The following is a 19275-nucleotide window of genomic DNA, read 5'->3' as shown; positions in this document are numbered from 1 at the left end:
GAAAGGCGGTGATAAACTGCACCAAATAATTAACTGTTCCAAAGAATTAAGCATTATGCAATCCATGTAAAAATCAGTTTTGCAAAAGAAAATTTATCAGCAACAAAAAAAAAACGCTGCAAATTAGTTCCGACAACGTGATAAAACCATGGTTCCGTACAGTAATGGTTAGTTCAGTACAAGTCATCGTTTCGTTTGCTGCATAAGAACGCTCAGTACATAAAAAAATCTCTGTTAAGTCTTAATAAAGGCTGGCAACAGTTTTGGTATTTTAGTAGTTTTGATACTCGTTTGATTAGCTGCAGACGGTAAACCAGTCGACTTGGATTCGAGATGTCCTTTCTCTTCCACCTCTGATTCATATGGAGAAGTTGTCACTTACTTGCAGTAAACGAGTAAATTCTGAGAAAGAATACATTTTTTGAGACAAGTTTCACATTCGGCGAAGTTAAGCATTTTCTGGATTTCTCGCCAAATGCAGAATTTTCCAAACGGGGCGCAGACTGCCAGGTCAGAATTAAGTGATAATGATAAAGAATTGATAGAATGTTGTGTGTGACAAAATAATTTACCACTCCTACAGAAAATCAATGAAAGTAAATTTTTATTGTTACAAATATTAGACCAAAGGTGATAGATACATAAGAACGACACAGTCCTCTGACATTCAGATAACTGCTATTTTTTTAAAGAGGCAGTTGATATTCATATGACATGAATACCACTTTTTGTTAAGTTCAATTTGAATACTATTAAGTTTTTACCAGGAAAAAAAACAATTTCACTAGACCTATATTTTCTACAGACAACCTCGTTATTTTCGGACCTTGTTGCCTACAGCAGCAAAGACAAAATCAATTTCCATTATATTGTCTGAGCTCCTATGAAATACAAGATACTTTTAAGAAAAAAGTATACCAAAAATACATGATACTGGATACAACATAGATAAATGAGCCGCGCCATGAGAAAACCAACATAGTGGCTTTGCGACCAGCATGGATCCAGACCAGCCTGCGCATCCGCGCATTCTGGTCAGGATCCATGCTGTTCGCTAACAGTTTCTCTAAATGCAATAGGCTTTAAAAGCGAACAGCATGGATCTTGACCAGACTACGCCTACTGGTACATGAGTTGCTTTTGAGATGCTTTGTTATTTCGGGGTACGGTATGAAAATACGATTATAAGATTGCAGTGTGAGTCAACTCTAGAACCTTTCGAACTAACCCTTACCCTGCTAAATTTCTATAATGAACTTGCCTATCTTTCAATTTGGAGTACCAATAACTGTTAAAAGGGGTGCTTACCAAACAAGAGGGCCAAGATGGCCCTAGGTCGCTCACCTGAGAAACACACTATAACAGTGTAAACATTGTTTGACCTAGTGAATTCATGAAAACGAATATTCTGACCAATTTTCATTAAGATTGGACCAAAAATGTGGTCTCTTGAGTGTGAACAAGTTGTTTTTTTATCTGACCTAGTGACCTTTTTGTTGGCCCCACGTGACCTAGATTTCATCAAGGCAGCCATTCTGACTAAATTTTATGAATATCCAGTGTAAAATGCAGCCCCTATTGCGTACAAAAGGTTTTTCTTTGATTTGACCAGGTGAACGTCTAGTTTTTGACCCCAGATGACCCATATTAGAACTTAACCTAGATTTCATCCAGACAAACATTCTAATTAAATTTCATAATGATCAGGCATCAAATGCAGTCCCTGTTGCATACACATGATTTGACCTAGTGGCCTAGTTTTTTACCCAAGATTACCCATATTCAAACATGACCTAGATTTCATCAAGGCAACCATTCAGATTTAATTTCATGAAGGTCCGATGTATAATGCAGTCCCTATTGCATACAGAAGGTCTTTCTTGATTTGACCTAGTGACCTAGTTTTTGACCCCAGATGACCAAAATTCGAACTTGACCTAGATTTGATCAAGGCTATCATTCTGACTAATTTCATGAAGATCAATTAAAAAATACAGCCTCAATCGCATACACAAGATTTTTCTTTGGTTTGACCTAGTGACCTAGTTTTAGACCCCAGATGACCCAGATTTAATCAAAACAATCATTCTGACTAAATGTTATAAATATTCTGTGTAAAATGCAGCCCTTATTGCGTACACAAGGTTTTTCTTTAATTTGAACAAGTGACCTAGTTTTTGACCCTAGATAACCCATATTCAAACTTGACTTAGATTTCATCCAGACAAACATTTTGATCAAATTTCATGAATATCTGATGTAAAATTCAGCCCCTATTGCGTACACAAGGTTCTTTAATTTGACCAAGTGACTTAGGTTTTGATCCTAGATGACTCCTATTCGAACTTTTCCTAGATTTCATGCAGACAAACATTCTGATCAAATTTCATGAAGATCTGGTGTAAAATGCAGTCCCTAATGCATACACAAGGTTTTTATTTTATTTGACCTAGTGACTTAGTTTTTGATCCCAGATAACCAATACTCGAACTTGACCTTGATTTGATCTAGGCAATCATTCTGACCAAATTTCATGAAGATCAATTGAAAAATACAGCCTCTATCGCATACACAAGGTTATTTCATGATTTGACCTAGTGACCTAGTTTAAGATCCGAGATAATCCATATTTGAACTTGACCTAGATTTCATCAAGGCAATCATTCTGATCAAATTTTATGAATATTCAGTGTAAAATGCAGCCCCTATTGCGTACACAAGGTTTTTCTTTAATTTGAACAAGTGACCTAGTTTTTGACCCTAGATAACCCATATTCAAACTTGACCTAGATTTCATCCAGACAAATATTCTGATCAAATTTCATGAATATCTGATGTTAAATGCAGTCTCTATTGCATACACAAGGTTTTTCTTTGATATAACCTAGTGACCTATATGTTGATCCCAGATGACCTATATTCAAACATAACCTAGATTTTATCAAGACAATTATTCTGACCAAATTTTATGAAGATCAATTGAAAAATACAGCCTCTATTGCATACACAAGGTTTTTCTTTGATTTGACCTAGTGACCTAGTTTTTTACTTCAGATGACCCATTTTCGAACTTGGCCTAGATTTTATCAAGGCAATCATTCTGATCAAATTTCATGAAGATCAGTTGAAAAATACAGCCTCTATCGCATACACAAACTAAATGTTGACAGACGACAAACAGACAGACAGACGACGGACGCCGGACATAAAGCGATCACAATAACTCACCTCAGGTGAGCTAAAAATACTGACTGACGTGCAGGCTGATCATGATCTACACTGGTCGCAAAGGCAGAGACAATCGTGTCCAGCATGATAAATGTTAAGAACATGTTTTTTTCTGTTTTACCACTGGTTATTGTCAGAAAAATATTTTCATATCCAATATCATTGGCCGTGCGGATACGTTACTATTTTACTCTGCGACCATTGACACTGCACTTGAAATAATGTAACGAGGTATTTATTTTCCAACACTTCTTTTATGTAGGACCTTGTGTATGCAGAGCAATGCAATGCGTTTCCAGCATAATGTTTCAGCTTCTGTGAAAAACGAGATATTTTATCCAAGAATTGTCACGACGAGTTTGCACTTCGAGTGTAATTCGACCTAGCAAAATGCTTTAACGACATTTTTATTATGTGTCTCCGATCTTTTGTGTATTATTCGCCAAAATACGTTGACCGCTTTCATTGTGGTTTCTAATAGAGCGGGTAATAACCGTGGGATGGGGAGGGGATGAAAGCTTAATTACATATAAAATACTTTTAAAAGATTATGATTTTCCTACAAAAAGAAAAATAAACTGACATACTTGAATAAATTATTCATAAAAACTGGACTTATAGGAGATTGACCAGATAATTCAATAACAAAGGAGAGGACAGCCTGAGATTATATGTGTACACGAAGGAAGGAAGATGGATGATCTTGAGAAAAAAAGAAAATGTTTTCTGTTTAAAGAAAATCTGTCAAGTGAAATTTTTTAATTACTGTACATTGAAAATTAACTGTGGCGAAGCTATTTTTATCGTGCGCTAAAATGATTGACAGTACGGAAACAGAAGTGCGTCGGTTTTCCGCCAGCAAATGGTTGCAAGGTAAATACAAGTCTTTGAATCAGTCTTGTATACACCAACATTCCAGCTTACTATCTCCATACATGTGTTTATTTATGCTCTCAATGCCTGCGTTTTTTTTCATGACACACTAGCAAACGAAGCCTTGAGCAAATGACAAAATAAAAGGTATATTGTTACAGAAAGTTTCAGTTTCCACAAAGGTAATATAACTTCAATACATCTTACTTTGCACTGTATAATTTCTAATTGCAATGGCCGAGAAAGAAGTAAAAGCGGGGGGCTTAAACTGTGAAAATGATAGGACGTACCGATTATTTTCAGAATTTAGAAATTATAGGCAGTGCAGAAAAACAGCACTCGCTATTGTATCAGCCGAACACTTGTCTGCTTTTTCTCTTCTTGCTATTGATCATGTTATGTTCTAGTATTTGGGAGAAGTAGACTAACAAACTAACTCGTAAAAATGATCAAAAGCCTTTATACGGGCCAAAAATCTGTCTTTGGTCACGAACCAGTCCCTTTTTGTTTAGTTTGGAGGGAAACAAAAATGTTTCTGCCTTAGTTCGCTTCGTTCGCATTTGAATAACAGATAGAACACTTTATTACTTAATGTATAGATATATAATTGCCATATAACATGTTGTTTTAGGGACCTCCGTGGCCGAGTGCTGGTTTCTAATCCCTTACCCCTCATCGATGCGAGTTCGAAACCACACTTGTTGTGTAGAATTCTTTAAGTCATCGAACTGGCTTATGGAAGGTCGGTGGTTCTACCCAGGTGCTCGTTCACGCCTGAAACAATATCCATAGGGGGCATCTTGGGTCTTCCCTCGCCATAAAATAGCTGGAAAAGTCGCCATATGGCATAAATAGTATCGGGTTCACTCTAAGTAAAAAATGAATAAATAGGTATAGCAGTTTCTTCTAAAGGACTAATGTAAATATGCATGATTGCCTTAAATTTATTCTTTAATTTCTGCCATATTGTGTGTTTATATCTAACTGAGTTTCAAGTCTACATAGCTAAAATATTCTGGTTTTCCGCCTTATTCTGGAAATAATCCTTTCCCCAGTTATCATTTCTTCCATGACGGTATAACGCAGACATTACAAGTAATTTGATATTTACAAGTGAAGCTATGTATGCACTGTGGTGCGCAGTATTTCAAATTACATATAACCGTACTGCATAAAAAGTTTGATTGATCTTATCTTAAGGTTTTCTTGTTAAATGATTTTGTTTCTGTCGGAATAAGAGTCTGTTCGCAAGCAGATGACTTCATCTCGTGAAAAATTGTACAACTCAAACGACCCACATTGATGAGGAGCCACTGATTCGAAGTGATTTAATCACTTGGTTACGGAGGCTCAAACCTTGCTCAATGAAGTCTAACATTTTTGGAGTTAAACAATTTACTGCAACTGTTAGACTATCACTTACATATTACCAAAAAGTAACTTTTAAATACACACAAGAGTTAGTTTAGAATTCATGGTGAAACAATGCAAAAGATAAAAAGTGTCTGTTTGGTATGCCTAGGATAGTACATCTAGAATAAAGTTCGATTTACACGCTTAAAATGAAAACTAAAGAAAAAGGGTTAAACACAAAGTTTGATATTAAGGGTCCGAGTTGAATTTAGGATATACTAGTAAGTAAGAGTTGACCAGCTTCACTTTGATCACGAAAACATATTTCATAAATAAAAGCGCGCCCTGTGTTTGTAGTTTAATACAGATTATTTGATAGAAAAACTGTAATTTTACACATTTAGATATATCTTTAGAATTTATATTGCAGCTTCTTTTTATGCGCAAGTATCATAAAATCTATGATTTTCCCATCTCGTTATGAAAGTTTCCTTTGGTCAAAATACAGCAACAATCTATTCTCTGCCTTTTGATTGACCGAAAGATTTAGTTTTGAAGAATACAAGAAATAATCAAACGAAAAATGTTTGAACGCGGCAAGTAGAAATACTTTACCAAATGAACTAAAAATAATTTGTATTCACGCATAAAACCTTTGTTTATGTCGATATGTTTCGTGCACAAAAGTGTTTTTCTCATTCGAAAAAATTTCCAGTTCAGTCCTGGTTTTAATCTAAAATATCCCAAATTTATTTTATTTTTTAAAATCTCATTTACCGTCCGTAGAACGAGTTAAGGTACAAACGAATGTTATTGTATGATAATTTCATTATCGTTTCAAATATCGCCATTTTGTTTGTGTGTAGATAAATATGGCTTAACATCGGACGTGCAGTTTCGCAACGCTGAACTGTCAAACTAGAAATTGATATATCTTTACAATTATTTGACTATTTGGCCAAAAAATGTATTAAAAATTAACTGTAAATACTAATTCTTTATACAAGAACAGTAATCACGCGGAACAACATCTGCATAATTCCTCGGGCTATGTTGGTGCATTAGTTAGATGGGCTCGTGCACCAGTCAATCCCAAGAGAAATAGCAGACCGTAAAATAATAACTCGGTTATAAGACAGTAAAAGGTCTTTCTCCATAAAGTCAAAATTCCATCATAAATAAAAGCAAGTTCTTGGGTTTTAACGTATAATAATACTGCAATTAAAGAAATCAAGTTGAGCGCTGTAGTTTATTCTATCAAAGGATTGAAACTTGTTTCGCCGAAATGCATTCAGTTTTCACGACATGTTGTCTCTTCACATACAGAAATCCATACTATCAAATAACTGTATATATACAGACGTTTTGGATACACCGTCATAGCAAGATGTAATACAAAGAAATGAGTTAGGGTTTTTTGCATCCTATCTTTATTAGGGGTCTTCTTGTATATTTTAGCACACTTTCAAAAGCAGGCGCCGTATCAGCTTCTTTAAGAGCACCAAAGCCGGCGTCAGTGTACGAAGTGGAAAGAGGCACTGTTCTGGTCTTTGACACAACTAATGATATTATATAGGAGAGCATACACGTAATACTATTAAGTTTTTGAGGGGCCTCCATGACCGAGTTATTAAGGTCGCTGATTTCAAATCACTGGTGTGAGATCTAGCCTCGCTTGGTGCGTAGAATTATTCATGTGAGGAAGCCAACCAGCTGGCTTACGGAAGGTCGGTGGTTTCACTCAGGTGCCCGTCCGTAATAAAATAATGTACCCGGTGTATTGCTGCACAAGCAAAACTTGGAAAGTTGCCATATAACCTATAATTGTGTCGGCTTGACGTTAACCTCAACTAAAAAAACCAACAACAACCAAAACACATTAATTTCTCTACCAGACGACCTGTTTAATTTAGAATCCGGAGAGTTGAAAGATAAAATCAATTAGCAATACCTAAATGTCTCAACTTCTGAGGAAAACACGGAACTGATTACAACCCAAACATAAGTAATTCAGTAAAATTCCCAAGACGTGTGCGTCCTTATTACTATGGTATACAACTTTGAGAGGAGATGTATCAACTCTGTATATTGATTTATCGAGCTCCACCGTAGCATTATTAAAAATCGTCACGTCTAACAAGTCAAGCCAATTTTAATTCAAACATTAGAATTTTTAACAGACGTATTCTTTTACGTGAGTTAGTAACATGTTAATCATGTCACTTGTAATGAACAGTAGGATCTGCAGTGTGTATCATGTCTAAATCACACCTTAAGTTAATAATTTCTAACGGTTATGTAATATTGCACATGTTGCATTATTAATTGTGCTGTAAGAAAAACTGGTGGCTAAATGGAGTAATTGATCGCTAGTAATGAAATCAAACTGGATTTCACTTTCTTATGGATATTTCAAAAGTTAACGTTGTATACTGTAAACCTAGAATTGTTTTCGCGCTTTTTAAATTAGCGCCTTTCGCGGGTAGTATATTTCCGTGAAATTAAATAGCCGCGAAAAACTCTGTTCTAACAAAAACGCGAAATATTCTAGCTTCAGCTTATATAGATCGCTATAAAATGGTTTTTTTGTGCTTACACATACCTGGATATTAATAATTCATATTCTAGCACCGTAATTGTATAACATGAGTGCACAAATCCACATTATTTCAATTAATTTACAATTTACTTATTTATGAAGCAACAGCATTTTCAATATCGATCCGTAAGACAAACAGGGGATAAAACAAAAAGAATATGCATCTATCGAACGACATATACATGCAATTTGCAGTCGGCAGCCAATACGATATATTATTTGTAAGTAAAATATTGTGTCTATTTCTGCAAAGTGTGGATTAATCGCCTATTTAAATGGCAAACAAATGACAGTGTAATAACAGCAATTTACTGACTGTCAATAATTGGAGGTATGAATAACCGTTGATATGGATGAAAAGGATTAGGATGCATTTATAATTGAAGAATACAATAAAACCGAATGTTTTCGAGAATACTATAAATGCGACTATGCAGTGATACTTACCTTATAATATTAGATATGTTCACTTGCGACTTCATATTCGCGGGATTCGCGATTGATATGATTGCGCGAAGATTTGTATCCGCGAAAATGTTCATGTTTTGGAAAACGCGAAATATAGTATCCGCGAACATTTCTAGGTTTACAGTAATCTATATGTTTATTGTTATACAACGCGATGAATGCTATTTAACACCAGGTGTTTCTAGGTCAAAAGCATCCTGTCAGCTTTGTGCAAGTAGTTTCTATTGACAAACCAGTGAAGCAAGATGTTCCTTGTCTTGACATGATCAAATTTAGCTCTGATGGCCCTTGAAATCAGTAGAGCGGAACCATGTGAATAAACGCCTGTAAGTCCAAAAGTAGATTTGTGATGACAAACATAGGATTTAAACAGCGTAGAATTATAAACCAATTTTTATGCTTGCTGTATTAGCTACGAGAAAACAAAACAAAACAAAGTAAGACACTTTCAGGTATACCCCAGTAAACTAAACTGGAGTTGCAAAATCACGATCTGTTCTCTAAGAAAGTTTTGCAACTATTTAAATAAAGACGAATAACCATGGGAATTGTACTGTTATGCGAGTGTTTGGGTTATATATACAGTTTCTTGATATCCTCAGAAACTCGGACATTTATATACTGGCAATTGATTTTATTACTTGGGGTCTTAATCAGTCAAGCTGTCTGGTTGAAAATTAAATGCAATTACTTATATTCTCTCTTTATTAACATTACTAGTATTGGAATGGAGTAAGCGCTCCCTGTTCAACGCAAACTAAGACAAAGTTTAGATTTTTCCACTGTGAACATCAAGCTTTTGACTTACACAATACAACGATGAAACCATGTCCTCCTTCTTTATAACCTCGGACTTACAAGTGTGCTTAATCAAATGAGAGCTTTTTTAACCAAACCTACGAACCAAATAGAAAAATAGAATTAACCATGCTTGAGGGAAAACCGATGTTGGGAGCAATTGTTTGCCTGTAATAATTACCTAAGTATTTTACTATCTATGGGATATTTTACCGTTTCTCGAAAGAATGAAAGATGAAGATTATTATCTGTATAAGAGAGGTAAATAGGTTATTTTGCAGGATTTTTCTTCAAAATTCTTTGCTTCTTGTGTTAAAAGTTGATGGACATAATGTTGGAATCCTTTTTTGTAACATAATGTCATAATGTACTGTGAAATCATTTTTATTCGCGTAGGACGAATTTTCCCTTATTTCGCGCTAGGACCGACGCGCGAATTTAAGACCGCGCTATTTTTTTTTTTTTCATTTCTAACACTGAAAATGCGCGAATTAAAGCCCGCGCGAAACAGTCCATTTTCACGTTTGCGCGAAATTTCATGCCAGCGAATTTAAATGAGTTCACAGTACTCTATTATAAGTCCAGTGACGATTAGTCTATCGGTGGAGTAACAAATGTTTTCACAAAGCTTAACTCTACATTTTATTTGGTAAGCCTTTGAAATATCATTGGTTTGAGATATCAGACTGCAACATGCTTTCAACGATTATCTTCCTATGTACCTCAGTAAACCAAACACTATCTGCAAAATCGTGATCTGCTCCCTACTAATAAAGACGAATAACTCATGGGAATTGAACTGGATTACGTATGTTTGGATTGTTTCCTGATTTCCTCAGATACACTGGCAATTGAATCATTAATCAGTCAGGCTGTCTGGTAGAAAATTAAATGGAATTACTTATATTCTCTTTTTAGATTGGAGTAAGCGCTTCCTGTTTCAATGCAAACTTAGTAAAAATCTGCATTTTTCACTAGGAATATCAAGCTTTTGACTTAAACAACACAACGATGAACAGATGTCCTACATCTTTACATAGTGCGCTCAGTCAAATGAACGGTTATATCTTGAAACCAAATCTTGGAAGTAAAAAGAAACGAAATGCCAGTACAAAACTGTTTCATCTATTAAAACACAATACTATAAATACTGATACACAAAAATAACTACCTTTAAACATTAGGACGTAAATAAAATGGCAATTTATTCTTCTTGATACAAAAAAAAAAAACAAAAAAAAACATCAGTTTGTCATATTTATCCACCTAAAAATGGTAAATCTAAGGGTCTTAAGTTTGAATTTTACGTTTTGTATACTATTTGTTTGGTCTTTTATACAGAAACTAATTAGGCTTTGTTAGCTTAAAGGTGGTCAATCACATTTAAACAACATTTAATGCCATTTTTTACTTTTTGTATATTCTGGTAGAGATTTATTTAAGGAACAAAAAGACCCATTATATAGAGTTAGATTCCTATTAGAAATATTTGTTTTATTATTTTTTATAAAAATTTGTAATTACTCCCCTTTAATATAAAAGTATTTAAAAAGCCGAGTAATTCATTTTATTTCGATACAATTTCTAGTTTTATGTTTGCATTTGATAGACATACCAACTATTTAACAATCTGAACCAAACGGCAAGCTTTAAATCTGTGTGTAGCTTCTGAATTCATTTATTTCCAATCTATCTTGATAGGCAAAGGGAGATAATAATAATTTTTTAAACTTGCGTTTCTATCGAATTCCATCTAAATACATAATTGTTAATGAAAATATTTTACAAATATATTACAATATATCTAATATTAATACCTTTCCTTAAGCAAAGTATGCTTATCAAATTTATACTTACGATAAAACAACTCTATCTTGGTTGGGCAACCAGGATAGGAAAATCAAATTTTAAAAATACCTCCAGTGAAAATCTAACTTGTATTAAGTGTTTAATGAACATAAATGAGTGTAAATGATCAGATGTTAAAGTTACAAGCAAATCCCTTACATGGTCAAAGTCTGATTATCCACCTTTAATTGCTAGAAATGCAATTGACCTTGCAGAGTTCCTGTACTTCAAACATGTTATTTGTATCGATGAATTAAGTAGCTGACACTTTCTAGGAGCGAATATCTTTTTGCAATCTCAGATATGTTGGTATTCTTGGGATATTTAAAAAATAAAAAAAAAACTGCCGTTTCGAGAACGATTGAGATATATATAATTTGTACTAGAGAGGTAAAATCGCTAAAATGCAATATGGGTTATTTGCAGGATTTTTTTTACTTATGCTCATTCTCTTTTTTAGATTTTATTTGCTTTTTGAGTAAAAAGTTGAAGGAACTTTATCGATATCCTATCTTGAAGCACACCCTTTATTATCCGACGCCTTAGTTTGCAGAATGTCTTTTTACTAGTACTAAAATCTGTAGCGAATATACCGCGTTTTAGCAGCAAGCATTTGCTCGTAAAATTTCATGAATTGAAACAGTAATAAATATATTATCTGCATGTTATCTGTATTGCAGTTAGTTAAGAGGCTTAATGCAATGCAAGTTATTTTACAGCTGCAGCACTTTTTCAAAGAGTTTACTTTTGTTGTTAAAATTTGAAGTCAATATACCAATGTCCTCTTTTTAAGTACACACCGATAACGCCCAAACACAACCCTATACCCTGGTCCACCTCCCAAAGAAGGATACTGTAAAATATAAGTTTTTGAACCGTAAGTTTAACAGCAATGCCCAGATACAACATGTTTTCAAAATAATTTATTGTCAGTCTCATATCCGAAGTAAAAAGGATAATGCGAAATGATGTATTGTAATTAAGGCTGGTTTTATGCCTTACGCCAAAAACGCCCTGCAAAACCACTGTTACAACAAAAAGAAAACAAAACTTTCTTGTATAATAACACAGAAAACAGAAATATCTGTATTATAAGACATACTTCCCTGAAATTACCTAATGTTGCGTCTATTTATCTTGGATACAATCTTTCGTTTTCCACAGAAGCGAAAATAATTATACTTGCAATTTATTTCATTACTTCTACATTAACAAGACCCTAAATCAAAAAGATTGTCTGGTGCAAAATTGAAAGTATCTGTTATATCATTAAGTGGATGGTATTGATGTCTGTGGATAAAAATAGCAATATAGCCGCATACATTCTGTGAACAACACACAGGGTGGCGTACAACGCTTTATTTGCTAAAATATCTCTGTTACATTAAGAATATCCAATGGCCATCGTTCACTAAAATAGTTTATCCTTAGATATTAACTTTGAATGGATAAATCCTTATATTTAAATATATTTAACTTTACTTAATATATAAATGAGCCGTGCCATGAGAAAACCAACATAGTGGCTTTGCGACCAGCATGGATCCAGACCAGCTTGCGCATCCGCTCAGTCTGGTCAGGATCCATGCTGTTCGCTTTTAAAGCCTACTAGAATTGGAGAAACTGTTAGCGAACAGCATGGATCCTGACCAGACTGCGCGGATGTCTGGATCCATGCTGGTCGCAAACCCATTATGTTGGTTTTCTCATGGCACGGCTCAAATCAAGTTTGCATACAGTGCTGCATTCATAATTAAATGTTTTAATAGCCAAGTGTTAAAAAACGGCCAGTTTGTTTAGTGATAGTACACATTTAAACTGTATTCATCTATACATGTATACATACAGTGTGTACTATTTTAAACCTAATGCATAGTACTGTTAATACAAATAAACAATCTTATGTTTCCATAAACTATATGAAATAATTGTTCACGTTTTTAAATATGAAACTTTGATCTTATATACAATTAACTATACATTTTAGACAGGTCTTTCAAATCCTTAAATAGATCTTATAACTAATGACTACAGATTCTATGATCAATACACCCTATACCCAAGAGTGTTAATAATTATTTTCCATACATTGTATCGTCGTAGGTTCCCTACTAGTAGCCAAACTGCTTGACGCTTAGCATTAAAAGCGAAATTTGAGTCTCTATACACTATTGGTGGTGAAAAAACAGACGTCTACCATGATTGAACATTTTGACCAGAGGCATGTATTCTTCGGACAAGAGGTCTACAATGTTCAAACATCTCACAAATTGGAAAGCTTCGGACCCATCTTCTAAAACATACACTGTAACACAGGACAGGTAAACTGTTGGTAAAGATATTGTTCGTTTACCAAATATTTCTATGGTTTCATACTTAAATATTCCATGAAATCCAATCACCGATATTTGTTGAAATCCCAATCTTCTGCTAGATCCGCCTTAGATTCCACATTTAAAACTTTTTACCATCCATATACTTCTAATATCAGTTGGATTTTCCATGCTGTATTAGCCGCCTCAGTTTTCTTAGAGCCATATATATATATAAAAGTGGCAAAATATGTCTACAATTAGAATGGAAAAATGAAACAATTCAGAAGATAAAGACAAAAAGAAGGATGAGCAAGGAATTCACGTCATGGTCATCAAGATGAATGTACATTTATTTCTTTATTTTATGAAATCGTTGATAACATAATGTATTTTATCAGGCAAAGTAACCAAAGCTTATATTCTAGCAGTGGGTTATGTTGAAGAGAAATTATTCATTGTTAGCATCAAACTGGCCGTTCTAAAGACCTTGATGTTACAACCTATACGAACACATTTAAGACGAATACCAAACCGTATTTGATTACTGTTGTATTGTTGTATTCTATCATTTACATTTCATAAAAAACTATCCGGAAATAATAAGACAGGTTATATGGCTGTTAATATTCGACCACACAGCCGTTTTGATGTAAAAAAGCATTAATAACGTTTGACCATAACACTTTGTGCAGTAATCTATGATTAATGGATGGTTCAATACTTGTAAATCTACTAGAGATCCGTCCGCACACTGTGCCACAGGGAAGCATTTTGGCTCCTTTCCTGTATTTCTGTTATGTGAATTATATGCCAATAATCATAGATAAGCAATGTGAACTGATACTATATGCTGTATGTTGATAATAACTAATAAAGGTCTTGGTTTTATTTCAGTTATGGTCGAAAAAGGTTTTGGATCCTGCTCAACATGGCCAATGTACAAGATAATTGTTTTGCATTAAGGCAAAAATCAATGCTGTTCTGCTTTTATTTTGACTCTTATGGAGACAAAGTTTGGTAATGGGTTTTTGCAATGGACATACTATACAGTTACTGAGTATCAGCAAACCCATCATTTAAATACCTGGGTCTATGTATTGATGGCTTGCTATAGAATGAGCTTCTTGTTAATAACATCATATCAATATAAATTCAAGATCAAATTTTCTTTATCGCCACTTGAAGTGTCTATGCAGTGCCCTTTTAATTATTGTTGTTCTTCGTGGTGTGAAGGTTTTAATGTCTCACTCAAAAAGAAACTAAAAGTTATGCAAAACAAGGTTATTAGATTTATAGATAATAACAATCCTAGAACTGATATTTCTGGCAAAGATTTTTGTCAACTCTATGCCCAATATTGCACATAGTGTCAAGGAACTAAGGCTGAACTGTATGCATAAGATATTTAATAAAACATGTTGGAGTTATCTCAGTGAAAATTGAACTCCTGTTCAAGAGTCTTTTATTAAAGATATAAGTCTAATATTTTTGTTTGGCCTTGACATAACAGTTATGCAGGTGTCATAACCTTTCACTTAAGTGGTGTTAAAGACGGCATCATCTGATAACGCTTTAAGAAGATTAATGACTACCATTCCAGAACTTCATTGGAAGTAAGTCGGTTACACTTTGGTATAATTGTAAGAGTTTTTTCTTATCATTATGTTATATGATCTTAAATTAAGTTCACCGGTATATAAATATAAGCTGTATTATGTTTTAATTTATATATGATATATATTAAGTAGGCTGTATCATAAAACTCGCCCCCTTAGCACGGTATAGAGAGGGCAGATTTACGAATCGCGGGGCCGCGAGTTCGATCCCCGGGCGGGCCGTATGTTCTCCGTGACGATTTGATTAAAAACAGTGTGTCTGATATCATTTGTCCCTCACCTCAGATTCATGTGGGGAAGTTGGCAGTTACTAACGGAGATCAGGTTTTTACTGCTACAGAATCCAGGGACACTGGATAGGTTAACTGCCCGCAGTTTCATAACTGAAATACTGTTGAAAAACGGCGTTAAACCGAAAACAAACAAACAATCTGTACATATCATAAAGAATAAATCAATGATGGTAAATAAAACAACCCTGTCAATGAAAATGAGATGAATCACATTCCATCAAATTGTCTGAGCGCCCCTGTGACATGCAAAAATTCTTCAAAGAATAAAACAGTTATCATAATAGAATGATATCATTTTATCTAATATAACGGTTTCTAAATAACCAACATATTTTATTATTTTTTTTAATTTTACAACGTGGTAAATTAGTGGAAATGCTGTAAAACTTATCGATCAAAGCACATGTAAATAAACACGGACATTTTACCAAGAAAATAAGCGACCAGTAGGAGGAGTGAATCCGGTTTATTGAATATTATGCATTTAGTTCAGCCTAATGAACTTGTTCGGATTTACCAGAGATTTTACCGAATATAGCACGCCGATGTAGTCAGTGTGTGCAATAACATCTGCAACCTTAGATATTTGCTTAATAAAATGCAATTCTCTCTCAAAGACAAGAAACAAGCTTGTTCAGCAACCGATCTGTTGGCAGCAGAATCTTCATTCAAGTCATTTGTTTTTGGGTATCAAACTTCTTCATGTTAACATGAAAAATTCCCAAATTGTTGCGATTGCTAGACTTCTATTAATCAATGAATGATACATATTATCGTAGAAATATTGGCAGAGATGTATCGTAAAATAATAATGAACACACAATTCATGGAAATCGTGCTGAATTACGTATGTTTGGGTTGAATACAGACATTGATACTGGTAATTGACTTCATCTCACATCTCTGCGGATTCTGTATCAAACATGCTGGCTGGAGGAAAATTTGATGGCTGTACTCCATATTTTCGTTCACAAACCTAGTGACGCAGCTATATTACTTTGTAGTTTATTCAAGCCTGAATAACATTTTCAAAAGCATTACAACAGTTTTAATTCAAGTATGGTATTAAACACAATTATATCGTGTAAAATACTGCTTTAAATGGAAGCATTATAATTCTTGATAAATTAGGAAAATACATAATACAACAAACCATTAGCACATTTTTAGCGAAGCGATAGCTTTATGTGCAAAAAAAAAAACTTTATAAGGTAATCCTTTGGAGGCACAGAAGAAACAAAAGCGAGACAACAGTCGGTTTGATTTAATCTGTTAATGAAAATAGACAGGTAACAAACTGTGCAACACCCTTTACGCCCCCTAGCAAAGGCTTTATAATAATAAAAAAAATCACTGTATTTTGCTTTAAGTCTACTAAAACCTATTTTACTCTCCATTCCATATCATCCTTACCAAAATTGTATATTTGCTAAAGGTTGCATTTTGAATGCTAAACAAACCTGTTTCCGATATAGTCAAACTTGTTGACTTAAGATAAAATGCAATAGTGAAATCGATAAGATAATAAATTGTTTAGTAAATACTTGGCCGTAATAGCTACGTGTCACTCTTTCCTTGTAACAAGTTGGTGAAGTTTTGTTTTGAATTTTCAAATAAGTAAGTGATTTCTAATTTTTGTTACCTTCTAGTGATAGTTATTTATTCTTAGTAAATTTCCCATCTTGTAATAATAATTCATTTTCATTTCATCGTATTGGAAATTTACCTTGATATAGAATATACAGAATATGGTTACTCAGAGAATATGGCAAAAAGAATTGCTGCTATATAACACAACTGTTTTTGATATAAAACAACAAGGGACATGTTAGTAGCTCCCTACCTTTAGCAAAAATTAAATAGTAGAATAATGGCCATCTGATAAAACTGCGTGCCTACGGCACGGATACCTATAGGTGGATTACACAGTGAAGATTCTATCATATTTTCAACTCTTGTAAAATAGTATGTCAATGTTATAAAGCGCAGACAAATACATTCTTATTTGGATTTTAGAGATTGCTTCGTTCAAGAACGCTTGATACGTTTTACATTTCTTTAACTTCGTTCCGATTACCAGAGGAAGGGGATGGGGGCGGGTTTAATTGCATTTTGGATTTTTATTTGCCCCGATCGCCGACAAAAAGTGATGCCACTTATATTTTAAAAGAAGGAAATTAGTCGCAACTATTGTTGAATTAGTCAATCGATCTATATGATATACGCTACCATTACACAGGAACCTATTTATCATAAGTAATTTTATTAAATTCTGACTAAAAGAGATTTCCGTTTTAATTGAAAGTAATATTTATACCAAAATGACGGAATAAATTAAGCTTGTTTCTTTGTATTCAAATATTTCTTTCACACTCTGCACTACGTCTGATTTCAGCATGTTTCATTACATTCACCCTTATCGTCAGGACATAAGAAAATCAAGAACAAATAAGGAGATAATTTGAGAAATATTTGAGATAAAGTCATGGCGGACGGATATGACGGACATACGGTCGAGAGGACTGTATTACTATGTCCCCATCCATCTAACTTTATACAACTCTTAATCGCAAGACGGTATAACTAGATTTTTACTAATTGGTAATTTATAGGTGTGAATGGAAATAAAATTACCTGAAGTGTTTTACAATATTTCGAAGATATAGTGTTAATGAAACAGAGGGATACTTACAATGTTTATTTATAATACATTTCAGGATGTCTGCGAATTACGAAAGGAAAATAGTCATTGTTGGGAAAACCGGAAATGGCAAGAGTTCCCTAGGCAACGTTTTACTTAGAAGGCGTGCGTTTGATGAAGCACGTAGCTTTAATGCTGTCACTAAAGAATGCAAAGTGGAGAGCGATGAGGGAAATGTTTCTGTTGTTGACACTCCTGGTCTTTTCGATAGCGACGGAGAGAGAAGTCTGGTAATGCAAGCTTTGGAGATCCAAAAGGCAATAAAACTTTGCCCAAATCCCCATGCCTTTCTTATCGTGCTAAATGGATCCACCAGGTTAACACAAGAAGAGTTGTCAACCGTTGATGTCCTTCGCATTATTTTCGGTGAGCAGTGCTTGAAAAAGGCTATCATTGTTCTGACACATATAGAAAACAATTTAGACGAAACGCAGTTGGATGAAATGCTCGACGAAAATAGCGGAATGAGCAGCCTGATCAAGCTGTGCGAAAATAGGTTTGCTAGAATAGACAATAGAGAACCAAAGCCTGAGCATATAGAACGTATCAACAGACTTGTCGATAAAGTATCTCGGGCAGGAAAAGTCAGGTTCAAGAATGGATTTCTGAATGTACACGAGCGGGTGTTTCGAGAAGCACTTAAAAACCATGATAGTGGACCAGTTCACGAACAAATTAAACGGTTGTCTGAGCAGATCCTGAAAGCTGTGGAAGAAGAAAAGGAGTTTAATAGAAAATGCTGGAAGGCAGCAGGCGTGGGTGCGGTTTGTGTGGCTGCAGGGATAGCTTACTTATGCAACGATTATATAGTTGTTTGTAACTGAATAATAAATTCAATCAGTGTTGAATGTAGATGATTAAATCTTTCTGGACATATTTCGCGAAGACTGTTTTTCATGGTATTCTTTACAAAACAGAGATATGCTTTAAATATGCCTTGTGGGTGGTTGTTTACTTTTTATGCGACTTTTCCTGTTGAAACTTTCTTCCTATTTTTATGTGGGTTTTTTTTTGTCTTCTTTTTTAGTACCAAAAAATGTTCGAGAAAGAAAGTTCATCTGGAACAAAAACAACTGTCGCTAGACCGCGGGTCAGAACTTGCAGTTTGTAATATCTTGACCGTGGTGGATATACTCGACCCACCAAGTAACAAATCAGGGTTGACTTTTGTTACTGATTTCAG

The 19275-nt window shown here is 34.4% G+C and overlaps 1 protein-coding gene across 1 annotated transcript; it reads left to right on the top strand.

Moving 5' to 3' along the window:
• Positions 1 to 18109: 18109 nt before the first annotated feature.
• Positions 18110 to 18916, top strand: LOC128549395 (GTPase IMAP family member 9-like). The gene has a single exon (XM_053526030.1). It carries the CDS (start codon positions 18110 to 18112, stop codon positions 18914 to 18916), a length of 807 nt encoding a protein of 268 aa, XP_053382005.1.
• Positions 18917 to 19275: the final 359 nt, after the last annotated feature.

The sequence above is a fragment of the Mercenaria mercenaria genome, chromosome 16 (genome assembly GCF_021730395.1).
Source record: "Mercenaria mercenaria strain notata chromosome 16, MADL_Memer_1, whole genome shotgun sequence".
NCBI classification, from domain to species: domain Eukaryota; kingdom Metazoa; phylum Mollusca; class Bivalvia; order Venerida; family Veneridae; genus Mercenaria; species Mercenaria mercenaria.
Note: the sequence above shows the minus strand (reverse complement) of the source record. Positions and strands in the feature narration are given on the sequence as shown.